This window comes from Gymnoscopelus braueri (assembly GCF_963280865.1).
Source record: "Gymnoscopelus braueri genome assembly, chromosome: 13".
In the NCBI taxonomy this organism is placed as follows: domain Eukaryota; kingdom Metazoa; phylum Chordata; class Actinopteri; order Myctophiformes; family Myctophidae; genus Gymnoscopelus; species Gymnoscopelus braueri.
The window spans coordinates 43,916,610-43,931,592 of record NC_137615.1 but is presented as its reverse complement, the minus strand read 5'-3'; the positions used below and the strand labels follow the sequence as shown (position 1 = coordinate 43,931,592).

The window sequence follows — 14,983 nt, the reverse complement described above, 5'->3', positions numbered from 1 at the left end:
TACAGTATGTCACAGGAGCAATCCATATGAATTCAACAGTTAAAGCATTATTCCTTTTCACATTGGCAAAGTAATCACTGAAAATCATTATTCAATATACCAACTGTTACACAAAAGTTCTACATCCAGTCCAGTGCTTTTCTATTCCGTACATACAACATACCATCATGTCAACAAAATGTTTCCCTCAATACAACAGTCACAACAGGACTAAAATAATGCTATACTATGGTATTATGAAAACATGGCATCTGTCTACCTAACATGCTATCTAAATTACATTTTAGCCTTTGCATAATCCTGCAAGGTCGTCAAGGCTAGGGCAAGTGCTACGGGCTTTTTAGACAAGTATACGTACAACCCATACAGTAAACAGATCATGCCCCAGAGAAGTGTACAAACTGTACATAGTTAATATCACAAGGTACAACACACACCTGAGGTCATACGCACCGATGCTGTGGGTGCTCCTTGTCATAAACACACACCTGAGGTGGTGATCAGGGGTGCACTGGGCGCTTCGCGTGACACCACGGCGTTCCGCCAGTTTTTTTAACAAACATATGTTGCTACCAGTGGTGTAAAGTAACTAAGTACATTTACTCATGTACTGTACTGTACTTAAATACACTTTTGAGGATTTTTTACTTTACTGGAGTATTTCCAAATTGCAGTACTTTTACTTCTACTCTACATCTCAGGGGCAAATGTTGTACTTTTACTCTACTACAAGTTTTTGAAAACTTGAGTTACTAGTTACTTTGTAGATTTTGATTATTATTACAAAACTGATTATGATGATGATAATGATGACGATGACGAATACTGAATAATTGATATTGGTATGACAGTTATGATGATGTTCATTGATTAAAGTGAATGAAAGAGAGAAAATTCTTTTTTTTCCCTCTGTATGACATGTCCTCTATTAAAGAAAAGTGGCGCGCTTTCTTGATTATTTGAATATATGGTTGCTGTCTTTGAAGACTGATAACTGTGACTAAGCTACCACTTGGGGAAGGCTATCATGATTAAATATAATCTAGGGATATAGACCTATTCAAAAATACAAAACTAGAATTAGCAAATGTTGCACTTGAGTGACCCCGATTAGTGAAAATGCTGTTCACATCGTATCACAACGTAAGGTGTTGTGAGATTGTAGACATGCCATTTGCTGAATGTTCGCCCCAGAATAGGCATGCTAGGGTTCATGTGGTTAAATAAGTGAATGAAAGAGATTGAATAATGTTTTTTTCCCCCTCTGTATGAGATGTTCTATTCGAAAAAAGTTAGAGAATTGTTTCATTCTTTGGAACTATGGTTGGTGTCATTGAAGGCTGATAACTGGGACTAAGCTACTACTTGGGAAGGGCTATCATGTTGAAATATTATCTAGATATATAGACCTTTTCAAAATACCAACCTAGAGTTTGCCACCTTGAGTGTCCCTGATAAGTGAAAATTCTGGCCTGGGCCCATGGACTAACAGACCAAGTAGAAAAAAATGGTACCATTTTATCATGAACAGTGAGCTTGAGGACCAATTATATGAAGATAGGTTCAAAATGGTTGAAGTGGTCCTTTAAGTAAACAATCCGAGTACCTACCTACTTCTTCCTCCACTGGCCTAACCCACGTGACCACTGCACTGTCCTACACAGAACAAGCATCCCGTCCCACGACATTCTTTAGCCTCCTCACTTTTCTCCCACTGAACAGATCAACTCACCGCCTCCATTCTGCGCACCTCCGCTTCCCTCTCGGAGAAGCGGCTTTAAACAAACCCCACACTGACTGTCATTAGTATTCTTAGTTGATGGAGGAGAAAGTGAACATGATCAGGTTGTACGTGGCTGTGATCCTGGCTCTGGCGTCGGTCACCGCGTCCCAAGAAGAGGTGATTGATGACATCCTCAGCAGCCTGTCCAGGAGCGCCACTTTCCTGGAGAACGAGCACGAACACATCAACCTGGACGGAGTGGTGGGATTCTTCATTCTGCAGGGTAGGTTTAGCCATGGATCACACGACGGTCCTCTGTCTCGACCGTCATGGATGAACTTCAACCTGGTGTTTGCACTGTCTCCCTTTTTGGTCTTTACATCTACATGCACGTTCAAAGTTCAAGTATAAAGCGCGTAGTCTATGGCCACGGATGTTACAATTGTGTACGGGCCCTCAGAAGTACCCTTATCTTCCGTATTGTTCAATAAAAAAGCATTTTAATCCGATTGGTGGCCATTTTCTCATAAAGTTATAATGTATCAGAGTGCAATACACCTCCCAACCGATAGGGTCGCGTAATTGAAAGCATTTGGTGAAAATACGGAGAAAATGGCCACCAATCGGATTAAAATGCTTTATATTTAACAACACGGATGATACGGATACTTTTGAGGGCCCGAACAGAATTAAAACATCTGTGGCCATGGGGTAAGCACTTTATATTTGAAATCTGAACGTTTATGTAGATGTACGGACCAAAAGGGGAGAAAGTGAAAACAATACGTTGAAGTTTCTCCATGACTGTCTTATAATATATGACAGTTTGTTTCAGGGCTACAAGGTAGGATGATGATGATGATGATGATGATGAGGGTGTGTGCACCATTTATATATAATTTAGCCTACAGCAGCTATATCACAATGCAACTGCACGTAGGCCTACGTTTTCTTTTTTCTCTCCTCTCATTTTTTGCTGTCTCACTTCTGCACCGTAGGCTATAGGATGCGGTGTCCCGTTAGAGCAAGTGCCTCATTTATTATTTATGATTAGATCTATCTATATAGGCAACAATTCAGACCCATCTGTTGTGGTGTATTAACGTTATTAGTAAGCTGCTGTATTAGACTATGATAGGCTAAACATGAGCAGTTATGCAGCCTTGATCATTTTGGGTCGTCTCATAGAACACCATGAACTGAGAAAGAATCATTTTGTCCCTGTATTGAACTTATAGATCTTAGATCTTTTCCATTTGTTGAAATGTGTACATTGTGTAGTTGAAATAAGGAACTGGAAGCCTATTAAAACAAAATTAGGCTAGCCTACTACTATTTAGAGCTGCCTAAACTCAATTTGGAGCTCATGATAATCAATAGACCAGTCTGTATACTATCCCTATATAACCTTAACTTAACTCATTATTTATATGAAGTTAATGCTTTAACCTTACTTTGCTGTCATCTTTGATTAATAATTGTAGGCATATGGTTATGCAGGTTTAGAAGTCTTGAGACATAATACAAAACTAAATACAATATAATGATCTAAACTATATGGAATAATAGCTATTGTTTACAGACATTACAATTAGCTACATTACAATAATAATTTCTTGCAGTGCCAAGTAGTGTAGGCTTATTAGTAGGCTATTAATATGCCTACTACTTTAGCACCATTTTCCTAAAACAGACCCACATTAAGCACAAAGGGACTAGACATAATACATGAATGGAGAAGAATGTCACAATGAGGTTATTTGTATTCCAATGATATTTTAGCAGCCTATATTTCAATATCATGAATCAAACAACTCAGAAGCTGCAGCGCCCTCTATTGGTGCAGGGTATAATTTTAGAAAATAAATGAAAAAATACCAGAAAGAGGCAAACATTGTGAAAATAGCAGATCTACAAGCGTTGCGAGGCGTTGTGAGCTTGTAGATCGGCTATTTTCACAATATTTATCTGTGGAACCATTGTATGTAATGCCTCGAGTCCTACAATTCCAAGTGCTTGTCAGGGTGGGGTGGTCCCCAGTTCAAATAGGATTCTTTTTGGGGGTCGCGGCCTGAAAAGGTTGAGAACCACTGCATTAGATTTTAGTTTTTTTCCACCTATAATGAGTTGCCAAAAATTATGACACCAGGGTTAAAGTTACAGCAGAGGATTTGACGGTGTTGCTGTGTGTCCCATTCAGCTGAGCTGAAGGAGGCGGTGAGGACATGGCCCCACACGGACCTCGTCAGCTGGGCCCAGCGGACCACCGCGGTGGGCCTCACCAAACGGCTGGACCAGAGTCTGCATAAGGCCATGGCCGCCCTGGAGGAGAGCGACCCCAAGTATTACAGAGGTGAATGACCCTGGGCTTCTAAAGAATGTCTAGAATAGTACACGCATGCACGGAGGGACGGACGGACAGTGTGTACGCACACAAAAATATGTAGGTGTAATTCACAACGCTTTTGTGGCATATGCTTATAGTGAGTATACAATGTATATATATAGTATTGGACAAGTACACTGCAGTCAGAAGGTGAAAATGGAGGAATGAAATTATATTGATGACAACATTAACTACTCAGGAGACGGAAGTGCAGAAAATGTACCATGTATTGAGGTAAAATTTATTGACTGTTGATTTTCAAACAAAGCTATTTAGGGTCAAACTCATGACAGGTTTCTGTATGAGATTATGCAAAGTACATTACAACAAACTGGTTTCTCATAGCATACTGATCATATTTTCACACAAGTTGTCAGGTACAGATCATGTCAACTCAAATGTGTAGTTCTGACTTTAAGGTTTGGCATAGTTGTTTTGGTTAAGATTATGCTAACCAATTCAGTGACATACGTCACATTGCTAGTCTCGCTTGGTGTAGGGTTAAGGTTACGGTAAGGCTTTGGTGTAGGTTAAGCTTATGGTAAGGTGAGTAAAGGTTGAGTAAAAGAATATATATATTCAATCTGCTATTTTTGAATATCCAAAGTATAAAATGTGGTAAAAGTAAAGTGGTTAAAATGATTGTGACGCTATATTAACTAATTTTGCTGGGGACCCCCTGCAAGGACCCCACTTTAAGAACCAATGGTGGAATGAACTTCCCACTGATGTCAGGACAGCAGAGTCACTGCCCATCTTTCGCCGCAGGCTGAAAACCCACCTCTTCAGGAAACACTACCCTTCCTCTTTGCCTGGCCTACTTGTTGTTAACTAGTTGTACGAACTCTTGTTTTATTTTTGTATTGTTTTATTGGATCTTGTTTAGTCGATACACTTATTTGTTTTAGCTCGTGCTCATTTGATTTAGCTATTTTGTCTCATCTGTTTAAGGAAATAGGTAGCTGATATATTGCACTTTTACCTTAGCGCTAGGTATACTCTTGGTTGCTTGTTTTTGCAGGAAATGCACTTAAGACTTCTGGTGATTAGTAGTTTCGTTCCCTACCTATGTTGAATGCACTTATTGTAAGTCGCTTTGGATAAAAGCGTCTGCTAAATGACTGTAATGTAATGTAATGTAATGTAATGTAATGTAGTAGGGGAAGGGAATATGAATGGACTGTTTGGTCATTTGAATTTCAGTGAGTGTGTGTTCTGATTTCCTCTGAGATTGAGCAGTTAAGATTGTCTAACAGTGCTTACTTTTTTCCTCCTATCCCTATATGTACCATCCATCCATCCATGCATCCATGCAGAGTTTGAGCCCTTGTTGACGTGGATGTTCTGGATGGTGCCTCAACAGTGGAGCTCCACAGACCCCAGTCTGGTGTACTCCTCCACCAGCTCCATGGAGTGCTATGACGAGCAGCTCAGTGACAAGTGCATGACCCTGCTACTGGGCACCTGGTAAGGAGACTATAATAATTATAGTGTGCGTGCGTGTAATATGTAGCCTATGTATGTATGTATGTATGTATGTATGTATGTATGTATGTATGTATGTATGTATGTATGTATGTATGTATGTATGTATGTATGTATGTATGTATGTATGTATGTATGTATGTATGTATGTATGTATGTATGTATGTATGTATGTATGTATGTATGTATGTATGTACGTACGTACGTACGTATGTATGTATGCATGTATCTATAAATACTTTATTGCCAAACATGAGGTAGAAGCACATACATGGCATTTGTTTTATCATGTGCTGCTGTGACAATCCCAATAGTCCATGGGCCCAGGCCAGAATTTTCACTAATCAGGGACACTCAAGGTGGCAAACTCTAGTTTGGTATTTTGAAAAGGTCTATATATCTAGATAATATTTCAACATGATAGCCCTTCCCAAGTAGTAGCTTAGTCCCAGTTATCAGCCTTCAATGACACTAACCATAGATCCAAAGAATGAAACAATTCTCTAACTTTTTTTGAATAGAACATGTCATATAGAGGGGAAAAAAACATTATTCAATCTCTTTCATTCACTTATTTAACCACATGAACCCTAGCATGCCTATTCTGGGGCGAACATTCAGCAAATGGCATGTCTACAATCTCACAACACCTCACGTTGTGATACGATGTGAACCGCATTTTCACTCATCGGGGTCACTCAAGTGCAACATTTGCTAATTCTAGTTTTGTATTTTTGAATAGGTCTATATCCCTAGACTATATTTAATCATGATAGACTTCCCCAAGTGGTAGCTTAGCCACAGTTATCAGTCTTTAAAGACAGCAACCATATATTCAAATAATCAAGAAAGCGCGCCACTTTTCTTTTATAGAGGACATGTCATACAGAGGGAAAAAAATAAGAATGTTCTCTCTTTCATTCACTTTAATCAATGAACATCATCATAACTGTCATACCAATATCAATTATTCAGTATTCGTCATCGTCATCATTATCATCATCATAATCAGTTTTGTAATAATAATCAAAATCTACAAAGTAACTTGTAACTCAAGTTTTCAAAAAACTTGTAGAGTAAAAGTACAACATTTGCCCCTGAGATGTAGAGTAGAAGTAAAAGTACTGCAAATTGGAAATACTCCAGTAAAGTAAAAAATCCTCAAAAGTGTATTTAAGTACAGTACTTGAGTAAATGTACTTAGTTACTTTACACCACTGGTAGCAACATATGTTTGTTCAGAAAACTGGCGGAACGCCGTGGTGTCATGCGAAGCGCCCAGTGCACCCCTGATCACCACCTCAGGTGTGTGTTTATGACAAGCAGCACCCACAGCATCGGTGCGTATGACCTCAGGTGTGTGTTGTACCTTGTGATATTAACTATGTACAGTTTGTACACTTCTCTGGGGCATGATCTGTTTACTGTATGGGTTGTACGTATACTTGTCTAAAAAGCCCGTAGCACTTGCCCTAGCCTTGACGACCTTGCAGGATTATGCAAAGGCTAAAATGTCATTTAGATAGCATGATAGGTAGACAGATGCCATGTTTTCATAATACCATAGTATAGCATTATTTTAGGAGTCCTGTTGTGACTGTTGTATTGAGGGAAACATTTTGTTGACATGATGGTATGTTGTATGTACGGAATAGAAAAGCACTGAACTTTTGTGTGACTGTTGGTATATTGAATAATGATTTTCAGTGATTACTTTGCCAATGTGAAAAGGAATAATGCTTTAACTGTTGAATTCATATGGATTGCTCCTGTGACATACTGTACAGTAGAAGTGAGTGTTGTAGTGACTACTACTGTAGGCCTACAGTGTGTGGTATATGTTTGTATTTTTAGTTTTTTTGAAAAGTTAATACTTGTAACTTAAGTTATATATCAGATTTAGTTTTCTGTCTCTAAGCCAAATGAAGCGTAGTATACCTGTGAGATGTGAGTGGGATTGAAATAATATTTAAAAGACTATGGTTTCCCCGCTGCGTGGAAGAAGGTGTTAGGACGTGTGGAGCCCCGAGGGGAGACAGTGGCCAATGATAACACAGGAAAAAAGGTCAACTTGACCAAAAGTCCATCTGTGTGGTAGGTGGACTTTATGCCGTCACACAAGTGTCATGGTCTTCATCAGGGAGTGATCGGGTTCAGTTCTCGCGCTTTATATAATAATCTGTGTATTAACTTTTTATCCTCTCCTCCCCATTTTTTGAGTGCTCCTGTTCTTTTTAGTCATGCCCCAGAGAAGTGTGCATAGCTAAATATCCCAAGGCACAACACACACACATGATGTCGTAGACACCGATCCCGTGGGTGCTCCTCGTCATAAACACACACCTGCCAAAGTTTGCAGGATTGGTTCGTTTTGAACAAAATGCCTCAAATCCTGAACGCAGCATGCGATTTCCATTACATTTTCCGCGTAGATTCCTACTTTGCCAAGGAAGAAATGCCCTCCTTTTCACATTGGCCTGTTATAGCGCTACCAGGAGGCCATAATAACCTGACCATGTCTCATGTGTATGTCTTTTGTTATAAATAAAACAAATCATTATTGAAAAAAAATACAATGAAAGTGATTGTGAAGAACACAATTATTGAGTAACTGAGTTATTGAAAAAATACATTGACTTTGATATTTCAATGACAAGATGGTCAAAACAATATCAGAAAGGAATTATAAATGTCAGAATTAGTTGAATTAGTCTTATTGACTCCGCCAGGCCGAAAGGCATGGCGGGAGAGTATGTTTTACCCTCCATCCGTCCGTCCGTCCGTCCGTGTGTGTTTGTGTGTCCTGTCCGTGTGTTACCAGCTAATCTCCGGCACCGTTGGCCCGGTCGCTGCGAAACGTTGCACACCCACTCCCTGGATGCCAATTCAGAACCTCTGCCCCACATTTTTTACATGGGCCTGTCATAGCGCCACCGGGAGGCTGATTTGTGCAAAACCCATTTTTTCCCATTACACCTACAGCTTTTAACCCTGCAAGACCCGGATCTATTTTTTCTTGCAAAAAAAATAATGCAACCTTTCAGATGGTGTTGTAGGAGTACTTTGGAGAGGAAAATATAATGTTTTTAGAAAAAAAATGTTTTTGTAAGGTTTTATTGAAATTGGGTCTAACAGGTAGCAGAATTTCCTATAGGCCATTTTACTCACTGTCAGAATAACATGGCAAATGTCTATATACTTCACTAAAACAACTTAAGGGTTCATTTATATGGTTATGGTTTATTATTTGGCCTCAGAACAGTATACATTATGAATAATATTTGGCCTCAGAACAGTACATTATGAATAATAACATCAATAAGCCATATTTTTAAGATTTTATTGTATTTTAGTCGATGTCCACATCACTCTCTCCATTCATTACAATATCCAACACATCCCTTGCAGTGAAGCGAGGCTCTCTCCTTGCTTGTGGCATTCTGAAATGAAAATAAAGACATACCTTTAGTACATTAGTAGCACATCTCACTGCAGGTACACATTTCACAAGTCACACAATACTGTCTGGCCAGCCTTTTGTGCTTTGCTTATCCTCACAAAGGCTAAGCACCATCACCACTGATGGTGCTTAGCCTAACAAAGGGATTGAGGATGGCTGTAAGTGGGCATTCCCCAACACCCATCACATGAACAATGATGAGAGAGTCTTAACTGGGCGACTCCCATATGAACAATTACCATACACTGATTGCTAATCACAAACATTACCAAAATGTTTTGCTAAAACATTATAGGCAATGAAATGTTATAAGCTAATGCAGTATATTTGTCTTTGAGTACAATTGGTTACAAAATACAAATTGGTATGTATATGCGTGTATATCTATCTATCTATCTATCTATCTATCTATCTATCTATCTATCTATCTATCTATCTATCGATATAGATATAGATATATAGTAATGCATGTGGGGGAAATACACATATAACTGTATAAATGTATTGTGAAAACTAATAATATTCCACTCCACTCCACTCTGCCAGATGAACAGGTGCATTGCTATTTGCTACCACCATGACCCAATGTTGTAAAAATACAACAAGTATAAAGCATGCTCTAATTTACATTTGGGGGATATCTTTCACAATAACAACATATGTACATGTTCTAGACATTCTAATGATCACCAAAAAAATTATTACAGACATTTTACTTACTTTTTTGTGAGGAATCCTGTCCAGTGAAAAGGAGATTTTTCTTCCTTCAAGGATTTTCAAGTTGTGACATTTCCTGCCTCTGTGGGGGGTATTTATATGCAAATATCCTGGCCAATGACATTGCAAGACTAAACAATAGGAACCAATGATGATGTTTAGGTGAAAAAATAACAGGAAAACAAATGATTTATACACTTTTTTTTATAAAATATAAATGTTGTATTATTACAACAGCGGGTCTTGCAGGGTTAACCAAACGTCATGCAAATCGGTACACAGTATCTCTATAGTCATGTGATCAACCCGGATCTGTCTGATTTCCCATATTGCATCCTCATTGGCTAAGGTTGGCTTCCAAAGTTTGCAGGATTGGTCCGTTTTGAACAAACTGCCTCCAATCATGAACGCAGCATGCCATTTCCATAAAATTGCACACGCACATTCCCACTAGGCCGAGGAAGAAATGCCACTTGAAAATTTTCAAATCAGCCTCATGGTGGCGCTATAACTGGCCGATTTTCATTTTTAACTATAACTGCACCGATCTGCGTGAAACTTTGCACGCACACTCCCTAGAGGGCAAGGAAAAACATCTGCACTGCATTTTTCACATCTGCTTTTTACAGAGCCACCAGGAGGCCGACTTATGTAAAATACATTTTTGGAGATTATTCCTTCAGATTCTGTCCAAAAAACACGCAAATTGGTACACAGTATCTCCATAGTCATGTGATTCTGATGGATCTGTCCGATATTTCATATTCCATCCTATTTGGCTTACAGTGGCTTCCAAAGTTTGCAGGATTGGTCAGTTTTGAACAAAATATCTCAAAACAGGAACGCAGTGTGCAATTTCTGTGAACTTTTGCATGCAGATTCCCACTAGGCCGAGGAAGAAATGCCCCCCTTTTCACATCCACATTGGCCTGTTATAGCGCACCAGCAGGTCTAATTTAGCAAAACACATTTTTGGAACAAAATGCCTCAAATCATGAATGCAGTGTCCGATTGAAACCCTTTTCACATTGGCCTATTATAGCGCCACCAGGAGGCCACAATAACCTACCTGACCCGGCGGAGACCTGTGCTCCGAGGAGCACTTTTTCTAGTTGCACCTGTTTTTAGTCCTAACAATGGCCAAGTTATGGCCAAGGACCTTTCAAAGTCAACATCACCCAAAGTGGTCATAAAAATATCAGAAATTAATTCCCCACACCACAATTAGTCAAAATGGAGGTATTGCATGTGTATATATGTTACAGGTAAATTGGCATTCCAGGTAAATTGGAAAAGAAGCGATTGTTTTCACCGCCCCCCCCCCCCCCCCCCCCCCAGGCAATTCTGTAGAATCAACGCTAGAGGGCAATGCAAGCCAGACATGAACCCCACACCACGCACGCGTACAAACGAGAACGCACACACGCATGCGCACACACGCACACGCGCGCGCGCACACACACACATACACCCACACACACACACACACAGCCATATTCCATGCAATTGAAGCACAAGGGGGCGAGGGGGCGAGGGGGCGGTGCTGGGGGGCTATGTTAGTGCAGTGAGTGGCAGTTGGGGCAAACGCAGTCCCCACAACATCATTTACGATTCTGTACCTATCGGTACATAACTCGGACGGCGCTTTAGTCGACTAGCAGACCATCGGCCGGTCGTCGCGGGCACTCGCGCCTGGAGGCGCTCGGGAGCAACTCCTCGGCCTCAAGGTCTGCTGAGTCGGCGCGCCTCCGTCATGGTCCAAAACTATACTTTATCGGCGAAAAACAGGACTACTGTGCAGATAATGTGGGGAGATAATGGCAAAAAAATTAATATCCTAAAAAAGTATTAAAGCTACTAATTTGAAAAGGCTATCATGTTTCAAAGTACTTATATGGACCCTACAAACAAAATGGTGCCAAAGAGATTTTGCCACCTTTCGTGTCCCTGACTTCTGGTCAGGCCCATGGACTACAACATTAAAATGTTCAAACAGGAAGTGCTATTAACTGCAGTTAATCTTTTTTTGAGAACATTAAAAAGTGTATACAGTCATACAAGCTCTGCATTGTGAGCCAAAGTATAACATATTGGTTAAAATATTGACATGTTGAGAGCTTTTGTCATACGATTAAGTATAACTAAATAGTGCTAAGTGGTTAAAGAACACCTAAGCAACTGGGTCTTCCTGGGTCTGAAATAAAGATTGAATTGAATATGTGACTGTATTTGGGTGGGAAAGAGGATGACATACAGCTCACACACACACACACACACACACACACACACACACACACACACACACACACACACACACACACACACACACACACACACACACACACACACACACACACACACACACACACACAAAGAGTCATATAGCCTGATTTTGTGTGTGTGTGTGTGTGTGTGTGTGTGTGTGTGTGTGTGTGTGTGTGTGTGTGTGTGTGTGTGTGTGTGTGTGTGCGTGCGTGTAGGAAGAACAACGGGACACCCTGCATTGTGACCAAGGCGTGCAGGGACACCATGACTCATTTCGGGTGTCCTCATTACTCCCTGTCCCACCAGCTCCTCTACTTCATGATTGGGACCATGGTGAGACACACAATGGAAAGCATCTGTCTAGTGATGCACTAAGTCAGTGCTTCTCAAACCTCAAGTCAAGGACCCCCAAATTGATATGTATTTGCTAGAGGAACCCCCCCATCTGAAAATGCTTTGTGCAAGCCTGCCAGGGGACCCCAGAAAACAAGATTTTTGGGGAAAAAAAGGGGAGAAAAGGAAAGAAGAACAAAGATTATTTTTTTCAAAATCTTTCAAAAATGCTCAAAAATAGTAGATGTACAAGCTCGCAGGGCGGCATGGAGTGATGCGCTGTGAGATTGACCTGTCTGCTATTTTTGAATAGCCAACATATAAATGGATAAAGGGGTTTAAATGATTGTGATGCTACATTAACAATTTTTTGCTGGGGACCCCCTATAACACCCCCAAGGACCCCTGGGGGTCCTCAAACCCCACTTTGGGAACCACTGCACTAAGTAGGCTAACTGTTAACCACATTAACCCTGGTGTCACTATTTGGGGTACGTCATTATAGATTAAACTTGTCAAGCTTTTCACAATTGTTTTTCCAAAAATGTTTATAGCCAAATAGCTGTATGGGTGCAAGCTCACAACACATTGCAGTGCAATGCGTTGTGTGCATTGTCAGCCAAAGTATAATATATTGCTTGATGGCTAATTTTGTAGTTTGTTTGAAAGATTACAGCATGGTAAAAACATGGCAGGCTAACTTTAAAGTACAGTGGAAAAAGAAAGTACAGTTGAAAACAAAAACAAGCACACTCAGTATAATGCAGTTTGCCGGGTGCATGGCTCACGAAGATTCACTGTAGGAAAGTAATAGCCAGCACTCCGAAGTCCTTCTGGGACTTCATAGATGCACTGGGCTACTTCAGAATCATTTCACTATCAAATACAGTTGTTGGTTTCATGACTGTATTGCAGTATGACAACAACTAGAATGTTGTCCCCACATGGACATTTGCCTTTGCTTTCATTTAGCAAATGAAGACTGTACTCAATCAATATCGAACAGTCCTGGAATCTCATTGAGTTCCACATGTAGGACCATGTGGATGGTTTGGTCATGAAAACCTCCTGATGTTTATATTCCTGGTGTTTGCAGAAGGGCTGTTCCAACATGCTGAAGGGGGACATGAGAGCGTCGCGCTCCAACCTGACGGAGAGAAGCTACCAGAAGATCTTCTGTTCCAACATGATGAAGAGCAACCAGGAGGCGTTCAAGAACGGCTTCACAGGACAGACGCAGGACATCTTTGTGGAAAACGGTTAGTGGTATTTTGTCAATCGTTAATGTTCAGGCAATGTGCAATATTCAGGTATTAGGCCCTGGCGCATAGAACGCATAAATGCAAGGTGTGGGCAACACGTGGATAGCTGTGCAATGCCAACAAAACTCTCCGTTCCCATTGAAAACCATGGCCACATACGTACTGTAGGCAGACACAAAGTTAGAGTAGGTGTCACCGTACGCGTGCCCTTAACCTTGGAACCTGTGACTCCATTCCTGGGAATCTCGGGACACTGGTAAAAACTTTACAGAGCAACACTTTTGGTAGTTACTGCTAGTTTGCGGCTCTCTTGACTCCCATATTGTGGCCATTTAGCTCTTACATCACTCAAGGGGCAGAGCTGGGCAATATATCACCATTTCCTTGTTGTAGTCGGGCAGAAACCGTATATCTCCATATTTCAACCTTAATTTTTTTCTGAAATGAATGCCCTACTTCATCATACAAGAGTGTCACATAAAACTTGTGAAAATAGCCGATCTACAAGCTTGCAACGTGCTTGTTGGTTATCTATTTTCACACATTTTAAAATGTTTTAAAAGCAATAATACAAAATGAACGGCTGTGGACAAGGTTTCCAGATGTGAGATCCTTCTGTTTTGACTGGAAGAAACCCAGCTGATAAGAGAACAGAGCTGCAGACAGTGTGTGGTCACGTGACCTCAAGGACAAGTCTGTCTCAAACTAGAAAGAGACATTCTCTGGTCACATGATGATTACATTACTTTCCAAGGACGCAAGTTTGTTCTTTGCATTCTTGGTAGTGAGAAACAATCACAATCTGTCTTTATACAAGCATCGCTAACTCTCGTGGGGGTTTTATGACACTCGCGTACTTTCATTATTTCGTTGCTGTCGGGTGGAAACTTCATGTCCAAAACTGTTACTTTTCAGGATTAAAATAAAAAAATATCAAGAGTAGCAGATCTACAAGCTCAAAATGTGACGCAAAGCTTCGCGTTTTGAGCTTGTAGATCTGCTACTTTTGATGCTTTTGTGTAACGCTGTAGTATGATCAACTTGGGCATTAATTTACGAAATAACACAAAAAGTTAGAATAGGAGGTGTCTGCCCGACAGCAACAATTTGCAAACGTTTGATAGCAAACGAGTGCTCATACACAACACTGGCCTTTACCCACTGAGATGTCACCAGACATATCAGTGGGCAGAGAGCTCTGATTGCCTGGCTAAACGAGACTACTTAGTTACTGATGATTATTTATCAAATGAATTGTGAAAGCACCAGTAGTCATCCTCACAATATCGTCACAATATCAATATCGAGGTATTTGATTTTGTCCATATTGCCCAGCCCTACTGAAAACGATA

At 40.4% G+C, this 14,983-nt stretch overlaps 1 protein-coding gene across 1 annotated transcript in view; it reads left to right on the top strand.

Moving 5' to 3' along the window:
• Positions 1–1,730: 1,730 nt before the first annotated feature.
• cUnh16orf89 (chromosome Un C16orf89 homolog) overlaps positions 1,731–14,983 on the top strand; it is a 30,786-nt gene continuing 17,533 nt past the window's right edge. The window contains exons 1-5 of the mRNA XM_080447977.1: positions 1,731–2,006; positions 3,924–4,076; positions 5,426–5,576; positions 12,252–12,369; positions 13,466–13,628. Coding sequence (XP_080304103.1) covers positions 1,820–2,006; positions 3,924–4,076; positions 5,426–5,576; positions 12,252–12,369; positions 13,466–13,628 — 772 coding nt within the window. The 5' untranslated portion in view covers positions 1,731–1,819. The remainder of the gene's footprint in view (positions 2,007–3,923; positions 4,077–5,425; positions 5,577–12,251; positions 12,370–13,465; positions 13,629–14,983) is intronic.